The 23,340-nt window shown below is 39.6% G+C and overlaps 1 protein-coding gene across 2 annotated transcripts; it reads left to right on the plus strand.

Moving 5' to 3' along the window:
• Positions 1 to 1,235: 1,235 nt before the first annotated feature.
• Positions 1,236 to 20,718, plus strand: LOC145452395 (dual specificity mitogen-activated protein kinase kinase 6-like). 2 transcript variants are annotated; one of them, XM_080330587.1, is made up of 10 exons: positions 1,236 to 1,410; positions 2,144 to 2,259; positions 3,472 to 3,530; positions 7,196 to 7,339; positions 8,624 to 8,752; positions 8,817 to 8,906; positions 10,875 to 11,019; positions 12,684 to 12,809; positions 14,852 to 14,961; positions 19,527 to 20,718. In XM_080330587.1, exons 1-10 carry the CDS (start codon positions 1,367 to 1,369, stop codon positions 19,722 to 19,724), a joined length of 1,161 nt encoding a protein of 386 aa, XP_080186713.1. In that variant the 5' UTR covers positions 1,236 to 1,366; the 3' UTR covers positions 19,725 to 20,718. The 2 variants fall into 2 exon arrangements, with proteins under 2 accessions (XP_080186713.1, XP_080186714.1); XM_080330588.1 differs by lacking the exon at positions 1,236 to 1,410 and adding an exon at positions 1,490 to 1,527.
• The last annotated feature ends 2,622 nt before the right edge of the window (positions 20,719 to 23,340 follow it).

Genomic DNA, 23,340 nt, shown 5'->3' on the forward strand with positions numbered 1-23,340 from the left:
ATACATTGACTACTACTAAATAAATAGCCTACAGTCCATCCTCAAGATTACCGGACCACGACTGACCTATCGATCTCGCTTCCCATGACATATTCCGCCCTATTTCTTGTCGCTTTCTTTTTCTATACTATCTTCTTTACTTTCATTCAGTGTGCATGCCTCCTCTTTACATCGCCTAGGCCAAGGTGGGTGTCAGATTCCATAGACTACTCCTTGTCGCTTCGACATCTTCCTGTCTCTTCATTGTATCGCATTTTTTGTGGTGTATTGAACTGATAAAATTGCTAATAAACCAATGATGATGATGATGATGATTCTTAATCCAAGCTTAGGCCGTCCTCAAGATTACCGGGCCTGACCTATCTATATACTATCTTCCTTTACTTTTCATTCGGAGTCTCCTCTTTACGTCACCTAGGCCACTGGTTCTCAACCTTTTTGTAGACACCCCCCCCCTTTTTGAAGGTGAAAATTTTCGCACCCCCCTTATCGTCATTTCACAAGATCCCACTGGGATGCTAGCAACCTCAACAGATTGTTTGGTGGTATGGAAGGTTATGAATGTTTATGAGAGAATAAAAAATATGAAATTGGGTCTATATAGGGAGAAACATGCGTGTATTGAAGGTAAATCGCGCGAAGCGCGATATATTTTTTCAGATGACCGCTTCTTCGCGCCCCCTTTCAGATGTTTCACGCCCCCTAGGTTGAGAAACCCTGGCCTAGGCCAAGGTGGGTGCCTTATTACAAAGACTACTCCAAGTCGCTTCGGCACCTTCCTATCTTTTCATTGTATCGCAATCTTGTGGTTTATTGATCGGATATAATTGTTAATTAAAAATTGAACCGAATCAAACTGACTTTATTGTTAATCAATGATCATTTTATGCTTTATAAACAGTACAAGATTGCGATATAATAATAATAGACTACTCCAAGTCGCTTCGACACCTTCCTATCTTTTCATTCTATCGCATTTTGTAGTGTATTGAACTGATAAAAAATGATGATGATGAAAAGACCTGGATCTTCATGATGTAAAGATGGGCCACGCACACTGAACGAAAAGTAATAATAGAAGATAAAATAAAATGGACAAGCGATAAAAGTTACTAATTCAATAATTCTCGTCAACAACTCGCAAAAACGTAAATGTATCTATCATGCTTCGCCATTGGAGAGTTCAACACACTGGTATCGCATCGCTAATCGTGTTGTATCAATCCATTCGTTTGTAGTCGTTGATCTCGTTTTTACCGCAGTTTTCGATAGAATCGGATAATGGAATCGATAAGCCGGGACAAATAGAGACACGGCAAGTGGCCGCGCAGACAAGCCATCGTTTGTTTGGTGACTCTTTGTTGGGATGTGTTGGAAAAAACCTCGAATCTCAGTCCCCGGTAATTTCAGGTAGCCACACAGGGTACATATAGATTGTAAGGCATATATTCGATGATTCCGCGTATTAGCACACTCGTATGATACATCAAGTTCGGCAATTAGTATGGCATTCAAATGGCAGGGAGTGTAAGTGTAATGTAAAGATATGATCAACTTACAACTAAAATATTCCAGAAAAGGTTGCCTGGCTACCTCGCTACCTCCCAGTTTCGTCTTACTATAGAGACTGTCTCTATAGTCTTACTTTGTCGAGTAGATTTGTTCAGTGCTAGAGCTAGTGTTCATCTCCCCATCAAAATATGTAGGATATCTGGGGCTGGTCAATGTTGGCAATTGGCATTGATGAGGCTGGTTTGTTGAAGGAATTTTATGCAGGTCATTAATTCTGAGTTGAATTGAATCGTAGCCCATAATTGTATAACGCAGAAAACAGTATATGCTAATTGGATGACTTTTTGTAGGCCGCTCATTTATGAAGTTACGGTATAGGCCCTATATGGAATCTCTGTCCATTTTTTGAAATAAATTAGGCGTGATGAGAGCTTTTCTATAAAGAATAATTAAGGAATTAAACAGAAAATCCTGCGTGACGTTGCCACCAATTCCAACCAGGGTATAGGCTATTATATAAGCGGAGTTCATATTTATTTCTTAATTCTAGTGAAACTAATTGATTATAGGCTCATAGCCTCGCGTAACCGTTTTATATTTCTCTATTATGGAAATGGGATTATTGTTGTAGCCTTATTCGTGAGAGCAAGCACAAACCGGAATCAATACACATTCTTATAAGGCTAGAATTTGAAGAAATGCAAATGGCCAGCACAAGCAGAGGCGCTGGAAATCCAAGGCCTACTAGTAAGTAGATTTTATGTAACAAATAATCACTGCAATGCAGTAGGCCTATAGTGAGGTTTGAATTTATAGCCTATGATGATGATAAAATGATGTTAAAATTCACAACCTGTATACTTGTATGGTAAAGTTTTGTGTGTATAGGATTGTATAGATCAGTGGTTCCCGACATTTTTCGACTAATCGCTCCCTTATCAGCCTCGACAAAAATTTTGGCCCCCCCATATTTACGGATCCGAAAAAAAGACCATATAACCAGGAAAATTACTCACCCAAGTCTGATTGCGGGTGAATTTACCTAAAAAAGGCCACACTACGAAAAATAATGAGACAAATTTGGTCTTACCGGTATGGTCTTAAAGTGATTGAAAACTATCTCGAAGACCAATCGGTCTGAACAAGAATTTTTTGTCTCAAAATTTGGACCAAAATTGCTTGAAAATGCTGGTCTTTAGGACTATTTTTGATAAAAAGTCACTTTAAGAATTTTTCGTCTCAAAATTAAGACCGAAATTGATTGAAAATAAGACCATTGTCGGAACCATTGTGGAACTCCCTTCCGACCCATATTAAGGATAAACCTCTCCATGTCTTTAACAAATGTTTCACAAACATCTTGTAGGAAAGTATGAAAATTCTTCATAAATTTGGTAATCAGTATCTCTTTGCCTAGTTTGTGTTCCTGTTACCAGTGCCAAAGTGTTATTTTGACCATTCTTCAGGTTACCTGCCGTGAATGTTCCCGCTTATTTTTCATCAGTTTTGATACATTACGAACATATCATATTTTGCTTTGCGAACGTGATGTATTTTGTTTCAATTTTCATATTACAACCGTCCTTTCAGGCTGTAGCTGATTTGAAGATCTCCCCATCCCTTCGCTACAGCCTGGCTCTGAATTGAATCATATGTAGGCTACTTTGCTTTGTCATATATCTATGTTTTCTCAATGTTCACGGAATTCTCTCTCTCGGTACTAAAGTTAATGACTTGAATCAAGTCAACCTAGAATATGCGTTAAGCCAAAAGTATCCCGCTTTATTTCGATATCAGTATATTATTTGTATTCTGAAGTTATGTAGCTTCAAGACTCTGATGATTTATCGTCGGGCATTTGAAATTTTACCTGGGGACCATAAACATGGCTCCTGTGTCACACATAATGTGATCATATAAACACCATAGTTTTCGTATACAAATTATGACGTTTTTCAGGCAGCGGACGCCGGCCGAGGAAAGGAGTCCCCAAGATTCCCATAACACAAACCACGAGTGTAAGTATTCATGCTCTGTATTTCTTCTGGATATAGAAACGCTGTTGCCCTTTTTCACCTCATAGCTCCCTACTGCTTTAACGCTTAAATGTTGGTGATTTCAATTCATGTTGTTGGTAAAAGCAATGTATGAGAGTTATTCTCTGTTGTCAGTTCCGTAGGCGTGACTGATCCGTTATTACCATAGGCCATTGTTTTTCATACTGTGGTATGGGGAATATGTTTTACTGTTGTCCTCAAACTAATAATGTTAATCCACTCTTGCCATGTCTATTAGCAAGATGGAGTTGATCATTAATAAATTTGTCGCACCATAAGTATGGTACCGGTAGTAGATATGTTGTCTAATTATTGATCCCTGTGTAACATTTTTCGTCTTGAATGGGTCTCAGCACTGCCAATAATTAGGTTAATAAACTCTACAAGTTGCGTTTCCTCAAATACTGTCTAATACACGCCCTTTAGGATGGTAATGCTATATTTTGCCGATCAAGATAGCGTAATGGTTAAGCGTCCGGCTTCTTGATCGGTAGGTCGTGGGTTCGATTCCCGGCCGGGTCAGACCAAAGACCTGATTAGTAACACTGGTATCCATGGCTTCCCTGCTTGGCGCTCATGCATTACTGGGATAGCATGGAGGGGTGGTGCATGACTTAGAAAGTCGTAAAGGCTATATCTGCACTTCCTTGTCCAGCGGCATATGCACATCATGCACTCATGGATGCATATGCGCAGATCGTGTGTATGTATATCATGAGTCGGTGTATATGCCGCAAAAACATCAAGGACAAAAATAAACTACGTCCTTTCCTTTCCTTTTGATGCAGTTTTATTGGAAGTTAATGTGATGTATTTTTCAAATTAATATCACCAATCAGACGTTCTACTTGAAATATGTCACATTCCGATATGTTGAATAGTATATTCATATTGAAATGAACCCGAATATTTTCGGCTGACACTACGATAGTTGATATTCAATGGTCTTTTCAATTATCTACTAGTTGCTGACGTTTACCCCTGACGAGTGTCAACCGAAAATATTGGGGTTCGTTTCAATATGAATATACTACTCAGTTGTATTGTATATACAAGTTCTGTAGCTCCAAGAAGCTATTCTGATATTTCTTTTTTGTTATATAGGTATAGAGACAAAATTCTTAGCTAAGACTCATCCCTAACATCATTGGTTTCACTTCTCCCAATACCATTACCTATCATTGTCTTGTCCATATAATAGTAACTGTATCCTTATCTCTCCATTGAAGGCAACTGAAGAGTAATTTTTTAGAACCTTTTCAATCGAAAACCTGAATTGATACGTTTCATTTTGTTATATTGTGTGCAGCACACCATGTACATATGGGCTGGACAATCCTATAGGAAGGATTCTGAGAAAACTCCCACCACATTTAAAGATAGGCCTATATAATTGAATGTAATCTAACTGTGTGGTTTTATGGAATGTAATGACATTCCTGAAATGGTTTCGGTCACTTGCAGAAATACAGCGTCTTTATTCTGCTGAGTATGTGCATCAATGCAATGTCCATGTTGAAAATCAATGTCATTTTGTTGGCAAGAGAATGTCTCACTTCACCTGAGTTACAATCAGTCATTTATTGAAGGTGCTGAATTTGGAACAGTCATAATTTCGAGTTCTGATTTTCTTTGTGTTCTTATTTGTCTATAGAGCTGGTATTGTATAACGCCTGTCGAGTAGGTCAAGCATGTCATAATATTGTTCTTTCTATAAAATGATTGTGATAGATATTTTGCATATATTGTAGACTAATGATGGTGGATATGTCATGCGTAATTCTTTTCTTTGCCGTGCACAGCTGGTAGGCTGTGTAAGCAGAAACACAACACATTCATGCCTCATAATACATGATATATTAGTCACATTACCTACATGTGATCTTTCTTGTCTGGTTGTGTTCTAATCCATGCTGGTAACTATCAAAATACGCCAAATTTTAGGGACATGTCATTGACCTATTCTTTCGATTTCCATAGTGTTTTATTTTGTATAAGGTTGTGCATTTGATGTAGGAAAGTCACACTCTTGTTGTAATTCAGAATTCTGATTTCCTTGTCTTGAATCATTTGCTATACTCACTTGATATGGCATTGAATGTTTTTGAAAGGGATCTAGTGCCGGTATCTGAAAGTAAAATTCAATCTTTTAGCAGGAATTTACTTATTCTGGAGACGTGCACCGCTCCACCACGTAATTCTGAGTGGATTATGAATTCGAGTTGTAGGCCTATTATATTTTATGTAGTGGTAATAACTTTGTTTTCGTAGTCGACTTTCTGTGATCATTAGTATGCTATAAAACAGTGGTTCTCAACCTTTTTGTCTTCGCGGACCCCTTTCGGTCCGTGACGGACCCCCACGGACCCCCCCCCCTCAATTCTAGCTCAATTATCGTGCAATCGTTATCTGTCCTGTGCAAATGATAACTGTAGACTTTAGACAAAATGACTTTTCTTGAAAATAAGGTCATATACTATTCACGTAGAAATTGGGTCGACTATTATTTCAAAGCCAATTCTGCAACTGCATTTCTTGAAATACGTCATAAGTGGCCGTGGTCGTGTCTTCGATTTGATATCATATGGACAGGTGCTGGTGGTAGTGGTGGAGAATGCGATTATAACGCTTAACGCCTCCTACGACACATTTGGGGTATGATCGCAACAAACATGACACCAAAATTCATTTAATGAGCATAATATAACGTCAAGCCTGGTTATCTAGCTGCTTATCATGAAGTTATTATGGAAATAGTGGTTGTGCATATCACGGGAGAAAATGGATTTTTTTCAAAGTCACCGTGATTGACCTTACTCATCCAACTTTTCTTCCGCAATCCCCACCAAAACATCTCTAAACAGCAAAATGTTTGTATCAGTAGGTCATTGGCAATTTAGCAATTAAGATGAGTCTGCGCTGTAGGATATGTCATCTCAAATGAGTATTCCGTTGATCTGAGCTCTGGAGTTTTACTAGTAACGAATAGGGCAAGTTTTTTTTACAGATAATCCGTGGAAAGTTGCATTTATTCATTTATTTTCGAAAAAAGTTGCAGAAGTTGCATTTTGACCACATTTTTCTCGGTTGACTAAAATAAAAGGTCAATTTTCCGGCTCAGCTCCCGAAATACCCGTAAAAGCGTTACTTCGGTGCTGATTTACATTGTTTCAGTCTAATTCGGCTGTGTTATGTCACCAAAATCGAAAATACTTTCATGAAAAATCGAAAAAGTTGCATGAAAAATATGGACAAAAGTTGCACTATAAGATTCCTTCAAACAGCTTAAAACAGCATTCTACATATCTTACGAGTATTTAGGAAGCTGCCGGAAGCTGTAAAAAAAGTTGCAAAAGTTTGATTTGATTTGCCGAATTTAAAAAAATACAAATTAGGTTAATAACTATTTTGAGGCTTCGCGTACCCCCCTCCCGGTTGAGAACCGAAATCATCAATTCTAAAATCATAAGGGTCCTTCGAACTGGTTAGAATTCAATTCATTGCTCAACATCTGCAATGTTCTAGAAGCATTGCCTACGTATTTTACTGATTTTGAGTTGAAGTACTTTGCATATTTCAAATATGTCTGCGTACACTCTTATTCAATTTCATATTTTGTCTTCCAGGATCCGCCTAAAGTAACACCGCGCATCAGCAGAATCGAAGCTCAGACAACCATGACAATAGATGGACAACAAATCGGTATCCGTGCAGATGACCTGATTAGCATCGAGGAACTTGGCCGGGGTGCATACGGGGTGGTTGAAAAAGTAAACTTGCTAATTTTATATCTGACACATCAATTCTAGTAAACAATACACAGAGAGGACATATATATAATATACGCACAGGCCTATCTGAATTTCTGCGTTATGGATTGATTTCAACATGTTCTGGCGCCAGTGTCTTATATTGCGGTGATCCCAGTATGTGCATTACGCATCTTAATCTGTAACTAAAATATACTTTTCAAATCAATTTATAAAACAAAATTATAGTTTCGAATCTGCTATTTGACATGTACGTCACACAATGCATAATGAGTCGATTGATTTATCTCTTTGTTGATTGTTTGGCAAAAGTAGGAATAACAAAGGCGGCACGTGTTGGCCTGTGCCTGAAGCGAGAACTTAGCATAAGTAGGCATATAACATTTAAATTACAATGAAGTATTATACGGGAAAAAATAATGATCTAAATATGTAAAGGTCGTTAAATTTATGAAATTACCTTACAAGTTGTGCTGTGGTATCCGAATGTAGAGTGAATGAAGCACAAGAAAGAGTTGAACTACCGTAGATGAGAATTAGAATTACTTAATCTGCAAAAATTTGGAAATTGAATGAAATTGCGAATTAGAAGAAATGCATCAAAATGAAGTTCACTTCATATTTAATCAGTAGAGCGATTTTTTTAACCTAAAAAACGGGTAGAAAGTGTGTGTCCTTACTAAGAAGCTTGGGACAAGAATGGAGAAAGAACTTTCAACAGCAGCAGTTGTTGGCTGACAACACTGAAGTTGTGCTTACACTGCTGGTGACAAACCGTGTTGCTTCATTCTGACAATGTTGTCTACGTCACAATTTTTCATCATGCGCTTCTTGATATAAGAACCACGCAATGCCCACGCAGTCTTGCTCCAGTTAGGATATTGCGGCACGTTGACCATAACACCACGTCAACCTATTAGTTTCATTTGACCGCTTATGATTCGCAATTGGCCGTCTACAACGGCAGGCCTATAAAGCAGGCTACAAGCTGTAAAATATCAAATGATAAGTTCACCGACAGCGCAAAATCTACCAAACAAACGAAATGGAGGGGTCAAAAAAGTTTTGACTTTGTAAACAATTTTGACAATTTTTGACCTAACGTTTCTGTTTTGACAAAATGTTGACTTATTTTGACATGCCAAAAAAACATTGCCCTACAAATCAAAGCTCATTCCCGTGAGCACAAGAAAAAAAATGTCCGCACGATAAGGTTGTTCAAAATAAGCAGTCGATTTCATATTTGAGAATTCTATGACTCGATATGAATATGTTTTGATTTAGATGCAGCATCGTGATTCTAATGTGATCTTGGCTGTGAAACGAATACGCGCGACCGTAAATAACAGGGAACAAGAGAGGTTACTTATGGACCTGGAAGTCGCAATGAAGACCGTCGATTGTCCTTATACTGTGAGCGGGCGGATTCTTTTCAAGTCGGAAACTACAGTTTTCAGTGTGACGTCGAATTTTGCAGGTCACATTTTACGGTGCGCTTTTCCGAGAAGGCGACGTTTGGATCTGTATGGAAGTCATGGACACGTCGTTAGATCAATTTTATAAAAAGGTAATTACTGTCTTATCTAAAGTTATAGTTGACACTTGTAGACACTTTTTGCCTCTACCTCAATTGGTTACGATACATAATCCCCCATCCTTCAAGCAGACTTGAACAACTCATTAGACGATTTACAGCAAAATGTTGATAATCTAATTCTAATCTGATTTTTTGAAATGTTTCTGTGCTCAAATTTTAATTATGATTTCTGGTTTTCCTGTAAAGGCTGTAGTCATAGAACTGTGCAGTTTGAAACGTTCCAAGCTTGGTGTACATACGTTTGTCACTGTCACGCTTATGATAATGCACTCTTGTTTGATACATGAAATAATCTTGATGTTGCAGTGTCAAATACTTATTCTAATCTAATTCGGAAAAACTGTTGGGCTATAATTGTGATCATATTTGGAATTGCCGAAAATTTCCTGATTTCAACATGTCGAAGGTTATCAACAAAAATAGATCAAAGGCACATTGCCTTAAAGTAAGCTACTTTTAAGCTGCTTTGGTCACTGTTTTTCAAATCATTTGTTTTCTGCTTTAAATGCAGATCAGAACAGATGACTTGCGCACCAAGAAAGTTTTATAGAGGGGCTAGCGTTTTTTGTGGCGTAATTGTGTATTCTGGGATTTAGACGGAACTGTTTAGTTTGGCGGTTAGGTTTTATAGGACCTAAGAGGCAAGATAACAGCTATGTCTTTCAGAAATATTATTGTGACAAAATTGAATCAGTAGGCTTGTTTGTAACGTTGTTGTTTTTGGAAATTTTCAGTGTATAGTATACGCTGGACAGCGTACACCTCCTTTGTTCTGATCGTTTCAAAAAACTGGGGTATTTGTGTGGGGAAAAACCTAGTACACACCAAGTACCTATGGCCCTGAGTTTTCGGAAACTTTAAACCAGCGGTACTCAATCGGTGTTCCATGGAACTCTTGGAGTTTACTGAACCAGTTCCAGGGGTTTCCCTTCAGGTCAAGAAACACACTTGTACGCATAATTTGTGATGATTCACTAGTCTGAACCAGTGACCGTCATTGGTTGCTGGTAGTTAGGATTGCTCAGCAGTTGAATTGTAACTGTTGCGGTGGAATATCTGCGTAGGGGAGGTTTTGGGTTCGAAATCGAATTTTGCCAATTATATCTCCAATATTTATAAGCTCTTTGTAGTTGAGCAATTGGTGTCACACTGTTTAGTTTCGGCCGAACAACACAATGTCACTTTCCAATTCGAAGCCACGAATTTCTGAGCTGGAATCCGAAAGGGAACGCCAGAAGTCTCACTGATTGGCGATAAATATACATTATCATCCGGGTTGTAACCAAGTCACGAGGCTCCAAGTCCTAAGTCAGTGTCACTTTTCTAGTTCTGACTCGAGTCATGGTATTATGACTCGAGTCCAAGTCATTGCGTTGACTGCTCAGTGTCCAGTTGAAGCCTTTTAAACTCACTTTTTGTAACTCTGTTTGGTGATATCGAATGGTTCGCATTTATAATGGACTAATTTTCCTCACTTGTAGTAGTTTCTGGTCGCATTTTCAAGTAGCAGTACCGATGGACGAAATCCCAGTAGTGTGGTTACTTGACTATTCCTCGAAATTACAATGAAATGTCGGTCTTTGCTGTCTGAGTCTCGAGTCTTATGACTTGGTTCGAGTCATGCGCAATGACTCGAGTCCTAGTCGAGTCCATACACAGATTGAGTCGAGTCGTTTTCGTATTTTGAGAAAATGACTCTAGTAGAGTCATCAAAAAATCGTGACTCAAGTCGAGTCATGACTCGAGTCATTACAACCCTGGTTGATGACTTGAGGTTCTGCGAAGGCTTGCAGATTAGCGCAAGAGTTAGCGAGGTTAAAAGCCACTGCTTTATACAGTAATATGTTGACCGTTGTATCTGTATGTGCGCTTTGCTTGTGGGTGTTTGGCCAACTGGCTCGGTCTATTTTCCTTCTACGCGATCTCTCTTTGTTGCAGGTCAAGAACAGAGGCTTAATCATCAGCGAGAACCTGCTCGGAATTATCGCCGTGTCTATCGTGAAGGCGTTGCGGTACCTGCAGGAAACGCTGAGGGTGATTCACAGAGACGTGAAGCCGTCCAACGTTCTTTTAAGTAAAGAAGGTGGGTGTCTGTGATAGTGTGGAACTCGGGCAAGTAGACAGAAATAGAAATAATCCAGGCTTAATCAAATGTTTGGTTTTCCCATTAATGCATCAGGGGAACTGTACAATCTGAAACGTGCCAGGCTTGGTGCGCACCTGTACATAGGGGTGTTCAAAAATGAATTTTTTTCTCAAATTGTACTGGCTACTTGATAAAATTGTTAGGTTACCTAATTAAAGGCTGCACGCCAAATTTGGTTCAATTCCAACCAGTAGCCGCATTGCTACAGGAGAGGAAAGTTTCTGTTTATTGTATGAAAATTAATAATAAAAAAATGTATAATTTTTTGTTCACCCCATCAAAGTGTTCTGTTGTCTATAGAAACGATGTTCACCAAATTTGACTCAATTCCAACCAGTGGAAGCGGAGTTATTGCCGTCGAAAAATTTGGATTCGAATAAAATAGTATTTACGGTGGCCAATTCTTTAATTATTAATACTATTTTATTCGAATCCAAATTTTTCGACGTCGATAACTCCGCTTCCACTGGTAGGAATTGAGTCAAATTTGGTGAACATCGTTTCTATATACAACCTAACACTTTCATGGCGTGAATAGAAAATTTTGAAATTTTTGTTCGTTTGTTTTTATATAATATATAGAAACTTTCTTCTCCTGTAGCAATGCGGCTACTGGATGGAATTGAACCAAATTTGGTGTGTGGGCTTAAATTAGGTAACCTAACAATTTTATCAAGTATCCAGTAAAATTTGAGAAAAAAAAATCATTTTTGAACACCCCTACTGTACATCGCCTACATTTACTATTCTTGTGCCTGTGGGAATGAAATCTGATTTAATATGAAGTGAGATTGATTTTGGTTGTTCGGAATTTCGTTCTATTTTCAAGTTTTTGCGAATTCAGTACTTCCATCTCTTATCTATTTTGGAAATTATGAAAATATTATAGTTGTTCAACTTTGGTGTGGCCCAGGGTTGTAATGACTTGAGTCGTGACTCGACTCGAACCGGGTCAATTTGTGTATATTGACTCGACTTGCTCATGCGATTGTGCATGACTCGAACCATGTCATATGACTCGAGACTAGGACAGTCAAGACAAACATTTCATTGTAACTTCAATGAATAGGAAGGTCACCACATTATTGGTAAATCGTCTATTAGTCCTGATACTAGGAAAATAAGGCAGAAACTGTTAAGACTGAGGAAATCGACCCTCTACTAGCTGACTTGACTCGAGTCAAAACTATGATAGTGAGATTGACTTGTGTTGTGACTCGGTTACGACCCTGCTCACTGGCACAGGGAGGTGTTGATGGCAGTTTGAAATCAAACTATGGCAGCTAACCAAAACTATCTTTGGCATCTTCGTAATTGCACTGCTTGTTTGGTTACGGGAATGCAACATAGCGTTACACTATTGATGTGGTCAAGGTGGTCATCGTCTGTGCTCGATTAGAAGTAGAAGTATTGTAAATTTATACTCCAGTAGAAGTGTCATTTGCTACCATATTTCCTAGTAAGTAAAAAAGTAAGTATTATAGGCCAAGTTTTTCCTAAAACCCTAAAGTTGTTAATAAGAAGCTTGGTCTAAACTCCTAGCCACTTGAGTATATGAGTAAGTATTGTAAGGAGGGAAATATAGTATGTTGCCTTTTTAGGTGAAGTCAAGCTATGCGATTTTGGCATCAGTGGTCAGCTGGTCGATTCATTAGCCAAGACGATGGATGCCGGGTGCAAGCCGTACATGGGCCCCGAACGGATTAAACCAGACGAAAACAATAAAGGTACGCTTTGTCTCTATGCCGCAAGCTGCTGCCGCTGCTGTCGTCCCCGAAACCCCACCCCCCTCCCCGGCTACGGTGACCGTTTCTTCAATTATTTATTATAGTGGTGCCCAACGTAAATACTATTTTATTAGAATCCAAATTATTCGACGGCAATAAGTCACTGGTTGGAATTGAACCAAATTTGGTGAACATCGTTTCTGTAGATAACCTAACACTTTCATGGGGTGAACAGAAAATTCTCAAATTTTTTGTTATTCATTTTTAAATACTAAATAGAAACTTTCTTCTCCTGTAGCAATGCGGCTATAGGTTGGAATTGAACCAAATTTGGTGTGTAGGCTTAAATTAGGTAACCTAACAATTTTATCAAGTAGCCAGTACGATTTGAGAAAAAAGTCATTTTTGAAGACCCCTACTGTACAAATCAACAGTCCATGGTCCGCATTCAAGTCATTCTGCGTCACAATGCTGCGAGCGCTGCGCCAAACTGCGACCAGTGAGAATATTTTTCGAACAAAATTTGACGAAATTCGGCAGTACAATTTAACGGCTTTTGACAGTATTTAGCGTACAGCATAGTTGCATTCGAGTGAAAAGAAATTCAATTGTTGAAATTGAGTTCGCGATTTCAACAGGACTTTGTGTTACTGAAACTTTATTATAACCGCGCGTAACAGGTGTAACATCGAAAATACCGCCACGAAATTCTCAACAAAATATAGTTTCAAGTCTTTGTTTTTAGTTTCACACTTTGAACGCGATTGCATTCTAAGTTGATTTTGATTTATCGAAAGTTCTCCTGGTTGTAAAAATTGGTTTTGAGGTCAAAAAGCTTGAGAACCACTGCTGTATGAGACCAATGATTGATTGTGTAATTTCGTAAAAAGCATGTTATTCGACGATTTTGCGTGAGAAGATATAATAAATGTTGTTGTAATAATCATATGATTTCAGACAAGGTGTATTGTTTTTATTTACTTTGGTTTAAAAATATTATTGGCACCCGCACCGCTCTGGATTTATAATCCACTACTCATTTCTGGCGTGTACACGCTTTGTTGAGATTTATCCACCAAATTGCGACTACATATTCGCCTTATCAACTTTGTCGCCGTCGCACTATAACCTCAGGTCATTTGCTGGCGAAAATCAGCGTAGCGCGCGATTTGAGCGACCATGTAACCGCTACAATATTTGTTAGTCATAAAATAACAGAACTGAGCACCCGGTAGTATGTTTCTGAGTCAATTTTTTGGGTCTTTCAGAGGCGTTAAGGCTAATATTTTTTGTTTTATAGTGACTTTGATTGATTTTTTTTTAGATTTGTTACTGATTGAAGTACTATGCTAAATCTCAGCCAGTCTCAATTAATCGGTGTAATGGGTATACTGTTGATTTTTCTTCGAAAACACAATCTACTGCACCAGTGTAGAGACTTGTGCCAACTAATCATTATTTCGCAACTAGAACTAGAATTCGAAATACTCAACTTTCAAAAAGCCGCAACCTGAGCTAACTAACTAAAACACAGCTAACTAGATTCCATTCCAAAGCAACCTTGTCGTTTTTACTTTATCGAAATGGGATCTACTTTCCGCATGAACATCATTACAAGTTTGAAATTGGGGGGGATTTTCACCCCCAGAATCCACTCCCTGGCCACGCCGCTGTTAGTTTAGTAGTGATGACTCTGAGCTAGCAATCGCTGCAAGAATCCGCCCCCAGAACTGGAACTACCCTACCCGCCTTTCAAAATATGCAAATAGAACTGTAATTACTCACATTTCAAAATAAGCTACTAGAACTACTCAGTTTTAGAATCCGCAACTTAAACTAGAACTAGAACTGCTCAAAACCGGTAGTTAGTTGCCCATCAACCTACTTGTTTGGTAGTTTGTTTTCCTTCAATTAAGACTCGATTTGGATTTTGAGTACTCGAAATAGTGGGCCTAGCTCCACTCGTAGGCAATGGCGTATGTGGCGATGTGACTGGCATATTGGAAGCCATGCTTCATTCGTCGATACGGGGTTGTTTTCAGGTTATGATGTCAAATCCGACGTTTGGAGCCTTGGAATTACCATGATCGAAGTAGCCACGGGTGAATTTCCTTACGATACTTGGAGGAATCCATTTCAACAATTGAAGCAGGTAAGCTCCTAGTTTCTTGTAACACCCGATTAGTTACAGCCTACTTACTAGGATGGTGTGAACGCGAGGTTCACGCAGGGCCGTAACAGCACTTCGTCAGGCCCCCCCCAAAACGTTGGTCTCAAGCCCCCCATAGGGTGGTAATCCTAACTTCTGGGGGGCTTCGCCCCCCAGACCCCCCTCAGACTATACGCTGTTTGCATATACGGTGTACGCTGTTTCTTCAGTGGTTATCCGTTTAGTGAGTCTGTTTTGCTTGACTAATCGCGCGAAGCGCGAGAAAATTTTGTAATTCACGACTGAATACGTCAATATGACGCTGTTTATATACATGGGGTGTCCGCTTAGTGAGTCAGCTTTGCTTGCTTAATCGCGCGAAGCGCGAGAAATTTCTGTAATTCATGACTGAATCTGTCAATATGGTCAGTATTACTTATATATTGCTATCAATTTTTATCCTCTCTCTGCTCCCGTAATCTGATTTACCGGTAGAGCTGAGTAAAGTGTACTTGAAAAGGCAGGACCCCTCAATAATAATTGAACATCTCCGGGTGTATACCCGTTGGCAGGAACGAAACAACACTTCGTCAGGCCCCTAAAAAACTTGAGTCTTGGGCTCTCATAGGGTGATAAACCGACCCCCCCCCCCCAATCACGTTGTTCGCGTTTGTCACGTAATTACAGTTGTACAGTTTAGTTAGCCAGCGCCACGCGCGAAAATTTTTGATAATTGATGATAAAATCGGTCAATAAGATCGGGAATTGCATATATATTGCTATCAATTTCTTGTCCTCTCTACTCACGAAATCAGATTGACAGGTAGAGCTGAGTGAGATGTGTTTGAAACTGTAGAGCCCGTAAATAATAATTAAACATCTTCTAACGGGCGGACTCATTGGTATGACTTCGTTACATGATGTTATTTCGTGACCTCCTGTCTGCTATATCAAAAAATATAGAATCGCCCAAACGTAGCCTACTATACTAAAAGATCACACGATTTCAAATTGGTATTTCTTCACTGGCGTCTAATTTTTCGCTGCGGGATGGTATCTGTCCTATGAGGTTCAGATTAATAAGACAGGAACATTCGGCGCCAGTCATTTAGGAGACTGTGGACAAATAAACCTATAGGTAGTTCGTAGCCTATAGCCTATATAACGAAGTTTTCGGTCACCATAAGGGCAGTCCTTTTCTGCCAAGGTTTCTTGCTGCCGATCGTTCTGGCACACTTCTTGGAGTCGCGTGTTACGTGGCCTAAAACTGTATATGTCTTCGTGCGTCGCGGCACGGTAATGGCCAACGCCGATATGCTTATTTCTATAAATCTTGTGTATTTTTCACTGGGGTAAGAGTACCCAATAATCATAACATTTGGCAACTTGAAATCGCGCGCAGCGCGAAAAATTTGTGAAAATGTTGCATAAAGTTTCAAAAAATACTCTATAATTTATGCTAATTCACCAAAAAATTTGGGGCCCCCTTCGAGCTCGGGCCCCCCCAATTGGGGGGTTTGGGGTGCGGCAGTTACGGCCCTGGGTTCACGTTCTTGTTCTGTGTGTGAACCTCAGAAATTTAGAGGTTCACGTTCACAAACGAACCTTGGTAGGTTCTGCACTGTGAACGTTTTACATGTATTACAATTTTTCATGTCATTATAACATCTTTATTGAAATTCTTTGCATTTCAACTTCGGGCCACTCAATGCATGGCTATGGCACTGACAGCATAGACAAAATCGACAGTAAACTAGCATGCACCTTGCTAATCTCAAAAATTTCACTTGCTTTGTTACAAAAGTTTGCTCGAAATGTCCAGCTTTCCGTTCGTTAATATTTATTGACTCTCTGCTGTGAACTTGACCAGCAATCACACAACACGTAGAGCGAAATACGCTACATGTACGTAGTCAGCGAATGATGATCATTAGGGCAAGTTTTTGTTGCAGTTAAATCTGTGGAAAGTTGCATTTATTTTTCCCAAAAGTTGCAGTAAAAATTGCATTTACTGTTTCACAAAAGTTGCAATAAAAGACCACATTTTGGTCGCATGACTGAAAAAAAGGTCCAACTTCACAGTTCCGCTCCCGATATACAGTTTTCCATCCAGAATCTCCATTGGTTGACTAAAAAAAAAGGTCAACTTTCCGGCTCAGCTCCTGAAATACCCGTAAGAGCGTTACTTCAGTGCTGATTTACGGTATTTCAGTCGAATTTGGCCGTGTATTTCACCAAAATTCTCAAAAAACAGTGACATAATTACCAAATATTTCCAGTAAAAAGTTGGTTGCATGCAAAATCGAAAAAACTTTCATGAAAAATCGAAAAAGTTGCAAAAACTTGCACTATAAGATTCCTTCAGACAGCTTAAAACAGCATTCTACATAACTTCCGAGTATTTAGGAAGCTGCCGGAAGCTGTAAAAAAAGTTGCAAAAGTTGAAAAAACTTGCCCTAATGAATATTTAACCAATCAATGGAATTGATATAAAGAATACTTCATTGTTTAACTTAAAAATTCTAGTAGGCGTACCGGATCCATCTTAATTTCATGTGTTTATTGTAATTTGTGTCATAAAAACCAAATTCGTTTGATCGGGGTGTCAGCTACTTATAATTTGTTAATGAAATAATAGCCGTATAAGTGTTATAGTACCCCGTTTTACACTCTGCTCAATATCAATGATAGCAATAGTCAGACGCCGAATACATTGTCTGGTCTGGCCTAGACCGTTATGGCTAAAGCTTATACTCCCTTGCTAGTCCTCGTTGAAATTGTTCGCAAACCGAGGGAAGATATTGATTTTATGGGGTTATTATATCATTTCATTGCTCCAGTTGATGCATTTGGTGAAAAGTACGGCCTGAGTCGTCGTTTAGTATCGTGTTACATTAATATATCACTTCACCGAAATGTAGGGTTGGAGTTAGCAATATTTACACACAGAACCTTTCATAAAGGTTCACGTTCAGACGAACCTGAACCTTTCAGAGGTTCACGCCAGCCCTACTGCTACTACCTACCCTGGTGGTTACGATACATATTGATTTACTTACTCGGATATCTCTACTTCCATTGAGTAGAAATTTATGACGTTACTCACTACTTTGGCAAATTACGCTACTTACTCAAAGCGGTTATGACTTAAGAACACTTCTAGTTTTTAGTTTCTTAGGCAAAGAATACATATTTTTTTACTTGAGAATCTCCAATACATTTACTTTTCAAATTAGAATAGAATTAGAATTACTGAATTTGCGAAAACTTGTACATTCAACCAAGTTCAGTTCGTATGAAATCAGGGTGCAATCTCGCAAGCATGAGGATAGCAAATGTCTGTCCAGCAAGCTTGGCTCGTTTCGCACTATACATGTAGGCTAGGGCTGTTCAAATTCCTGAATTTTGCTGTCTACGTGATTAAATCGTCAGGTTGCCTTAATAAACGACGCGCACCAAATTTGAATTCATTCCAACCGGTAATCGTGGATTTCGTACAATTTGAAAATTTGGAATATACCCAAAAATTTTGAGTTTTTCGATGATTCTTTGATTATCCACCGATCAAGGATAATCCCAGAATTATCAAAGAAAAACTCAAATAACTCCGCTTCTACCGGTTGGAATTGAGTCAAATTTGTTTTGCATCGTTTTCGAAGACGGCGCAACAATTTCATGGGGTTGACAGAAAAATTTGAAAAAAATTTTTTTGGGTAAATTCAACATTTTCAAACTGTACGAAATCCGCGATTACCGGTTGGAATGATTTTAAATTTGGTGCGCGTCATTTTTAAGGCAACCTGACGATTTAATCACGTACCGGTAGCCAGGAAATAAGTTTTTTTTAACAGCCCTAATGTAGGTGTAGGCCTACAGGAAAACCAGAAATTAGATTAGAATTAGAATTAGGGTATAGTAACACTTCACAAATTAGATTAGAATTGGATTACCGCTTATGCTAATCCAAGGCTGTAACTACTCGAGTTGCGATTTTTCGATGACTCGACTTGACTCGAGTCCTTTTTTCAAATACGTAAAGTGACTCGAGTCATCGCGCATGGCTCGACCCAAGTCATACGACTCGAGGCTTGATCCACCAAGACATGCGTTTCATTGTAACTCCGAAGAATAGCAAAGTCACCGCATGATTTGTATTTCGTATATCAGTCCCGATACTTGGAAATAGGGCCAGAAACTGTTAAAACTGAGGAATATTACTATATTATGAATGCGAGACATTCTATATCACTCGAGCAGAGTTGAAAAAAGTGGGTTGGACCAGATTGAACTCAAAACTGAACAGTCAAGATAATAACTTTGACTCGAGTCAAAACACTATGACTCGGGCTCGACCCTCTGCTAGCTGACTTGGACTCTGACTTGACTCGGTGGTGAATTGAAAATGATTCGACTTGACTCAAGTCAAAACTATAAAGTGAGATTAACTTGTGACTCGGAACCTTGGGACTTGGTTACAACCCTGCCTAAATCGGACAGATCGAACTATCTCGGTAACCGTGTCTGATCAAGATGATGTTCGTGTGACATTGTTCTCTTTTATTCTGCAGGTGGTGGACGACCCGTCGCCATCTTTGCCGGAAGGCAATTTTTCCCCGGAACTGTGCGATTTTTGCCGATGTTGCTTGCAGAAGAACCCCTCCGACCGCCCTAGCTACCCTGAACTGGAGGGCCACCCCTTCATCAAGAAATACTCGCAAGAACCGACCACTAATATTTCCTCTTTTATCAAACTTATTCTGGATTGACTCTGCCGTGGCGTCGCTGGAACCTGATATGCATTTTAAAAGTGCCCTTTTGAGTGTACGAGAATTGTAGTTAAGTGCTAACATCCACTGATGCCGCGAGTTTTGAGCACAGCCCCAAATTATGACCAGGGTCGTGGGTTCGGGGTCTCGTCAATTGTTTAGGGCTGGCCGTAATAATTCGAGTAGTTACATATGATCTCTTTGAGTCCTGAAATTATTACGCTCTTTACTACCAAAAGTTGATTTACCGACAAGAATCCTAAGTGTTGTACTAATTTCCACTGTGGAAGTCATTATATCTCGGTTAGCTGCATGGCAGCTTACAAAATATGTGGCCTAGTATAAACCTCAGCACGTTAGTGAATATGACACATCTGTGAAGACGTGATCGGCCAACAGCAATGTCACAAAGCTCAGTGAAATTATGGTCGAAAAAATGCCATATAGTTTTAAATTTGAAACAGGTCTGGCGTTATACTCTTCGTGGTCGCATAAAAGGTGCATAGTTGACATTTTCCTCTTGATACTTACTGTTGTGACGTCATCACCGGAGATGTCGATGTCTGTCTGCGTCACTACTTCGCAGTGTTTGTTTCCAACTCGGTGCAACATCCTCTGGTATGGCTTTTTCTCCATTTCCAACTAGGATTGAGGGTTGTTGTGCTCGCCAAAAACGTCAGCACTGTGCCACAGATATCGACTTTAGCCGATGAGACTGCTCGAAGCTGTGTAGCGTAAAAGTGTGGCGAAAATTGCATAATTTTAGGAAAATTTATTTAGCACCGTGTCCATGATTACCACTCTACTGGGTAAAGTGGTTGAAAATACATCTACACTTTACGGCGTTGATTTTACGTCACTTTTTTCATCTAAACTTGAATTTCTCTGATATAAATTGTTCGTTGCCTGATACGATGGAGTTGAGGCTTGCAATGATTTTGTAGGCTATTGTTAGGCAATAATTACTTTGAATTGTACTCACCCCCCCTCCCCCCCCCAATCCCCGACCTCATTGATGACCTTGTCTTTTTATTGTCGTACAGAAGTTATGAATTTTGCCTAGCCCCCGGTTTTAATTCCGATGCCCGGCCTTCGAGTTGCCTTTTGAAAAGCAGCTTTTTATAATCAGATGTGGTCAGTGGCTTTGGGATAATTTCACGTCGCGTTTTTGAGTGAAATAGCCCCTGTATCGATGTAACTGGATATAAAAATTGCACCTATTGTAGTGTCGTCAGTCATTTTGGGCTAGTCGCTAAGATGCTTCTTGCAAATTTGAGAGCAGCCGGTTCTGATTCACTGCTAAAAGTATAGGACTATAGATTACTAACATACGGATGGGTACGCTGGGCAACTCCCGCAAGACCCTTCGTTACGCTTGGGCAAGCAGTCTCCTTTATTGCTGAGCAATTCAAATGTAGCATAATTGGTCGTGCAATAGCTTGCGACGAGATGAAACTTGAACTGGTCTTAACCGAAAGCCAGTGTCGCGCTGATTCCGGCGCTACAAATTAAAATCTTGTCGGGCAATGAAATCGCCTCAAAGTCTGAAAATCGGCATTGTACCGAACAATCGCTTGACGACATTGGTCATTGTTATGTTCATTTTGTTGCGGTGTTCCCCTTGTTGGAATACTGCCGATTTTCAGACTGTAAGGGCTGTTTCGGGGTGGTTCCATTGCCCTGCCAAGATATTAATTTGTATTTTCGGAATCGGGCCGACACTAGCTTTCGATTAAGACCACTTATATTAAATTTGAGCGCTTATGTCGCCAGCTATGCCGCTACCAATTATGCTGTTTTTAGATTGCTTAATAGTAAAATACACTGTTTGCCCAGTTTGGGCCAAGGTTGTGATGACTCGACTGCTTGAGCACTAAAGCCGACTGATTTGACCGCTTCTGTTTATAATAAGCTCGCGTGCCTCAGGTCTATATGATAGGCTTGAAATTTAGGCTGTGTTGCATACTTTTTCCGCTGGTGGACGACTGGCTTCAAAGACTGAAGTCAAAGAGAAATGCGGCAGCCGCTACAGCCTAGCTCTTGCCCGGCTAATGAAACCCGACGCTCATTCGATGGCTGTGGCTGGCGCGGTTTGATTTGTGGCTCGTCTTAGCTTGATTTTGTTGTGTCTTGTCGCAATATTATAATTTTACCGACATCTAGTCTACTGTCGTGAGTATTAAAACTATTGTTGTATTGTTGTATGCCCTGTCGAGCGCGTTGAAGCCTCTTTTATGGATAGGTAATATGCTTGAGGTGCAAATGGCGGCTGGAAAACTTATTTCTGTCCGACCTGTTTAATCATGCCGTTTATACTGAATACATTGCGAACAGCGATCGTTGGAGTTGTCATTTTCCGTGTAGATGGAACGAAGCTGGCCAGTTTAGGAATGGGAATAGCAGGCCAAAGACGACTCGACTGTTGACGTGCAGTTTAAACGTTTTGTGCAACACAAATCCATAGTTCAATTCAATTTATTGCTAAAAATTTCATCATTCGAATACACCACAAGACTGCGATACAATGAAAGATAGGAAGGTATCGAAACGACTTGGAGTTGTCTGCGAAATCAGACACCCACCTGGCCTATGCGATGTAAAAAAAGAGGTATGCACGTGCACACTGAATTATAGGTAAAATAAGATTAGCTACAACAAGGAGCTGGCATTTGTCGGAAACCGAGGTCGATATGTCAGGTCGTGGTCCGGTAAACTAGAGGGCTGACTAGTATTTTTTCAGTAGACATGCTCGATGACTGTCGGATAGCCGGCGAAATACTGTTCCACACTGCAGGTTCGGCATATTAGATGGAGCGATATGTTTTTAGTCGACCATTTGGTAGCAGAGATGCCACTCCTGGGTTTTTCCACCCAGATCTGGGTTTTTTGAGCATCACCTGGGTTTCTGGGTTTTTATTCTTGAAATCTGTTTTTTTTTCAACATCCAGTTCGCCAGGTCAGTTTTACGCTCAAAAATTAATTATTTGATTAGTATGGTCGCAATATAGTAAAATCCACGCACTTCAGTTTGCCATTGTCGATTGATTTTGCTGTTATTGTAACGACAAAGTGTTGATAATCTATTTCACTACTAAAATAAGAGGCTTCCGCTTGATGCGATGAAGCTTTATTGAATGGTAACTTCCAGGTCGCAGAAAGTCATGTGCATAGGGCCTATAGGACGATTGCCAGTAGCGAACTCGGCACTTGGTGAACAATTCGGCATGTATCGATAAATATCATGTAATGTAACTGTATGGTATGCACAAGCACATGAGCAGACCAGGTGATGATCCGACTAATATAATCCTATTGTTATCTGAGTATATATTTATAGTTCCAACAGGGACACTCAAAGAAAGAGAGAAAGAGTTAGTTAGTTGGACACCCCTAGCAAGTTAATCAGAGGCATTGGTTATCAGCACATTCGAACCCTAACCCTAATCCTGAATTTCATGATTTGGCAGTTACGGTATTTATTTTCACTATACATTCGTCTGTGATTATTCCAAATAAAAGTGATTGTCGTAGGATTTATCGATCGGAAGCTACTTTCAATCTGTTCAGGTCGCTGAAAATACATGAAATCATCCTTAGTAATAGGGAATGGACGGCA

This window comes from Botryllus schlosseri, chromosome 12, assembly GCF_051294905.1.
Source record: "Botryllus schlosseri isolate E-star chromosome 12, Bs_hap1, whole genome shotgun sequence".
In the NCBI taxonomy this organism is placed as follows: domain Eukaryota; kingdom Metazoa; phylum Chordata; class Ascidiacea; order Stolidobranchia; family Styelidae; genus Botryllus; species Botryllus schlosseri.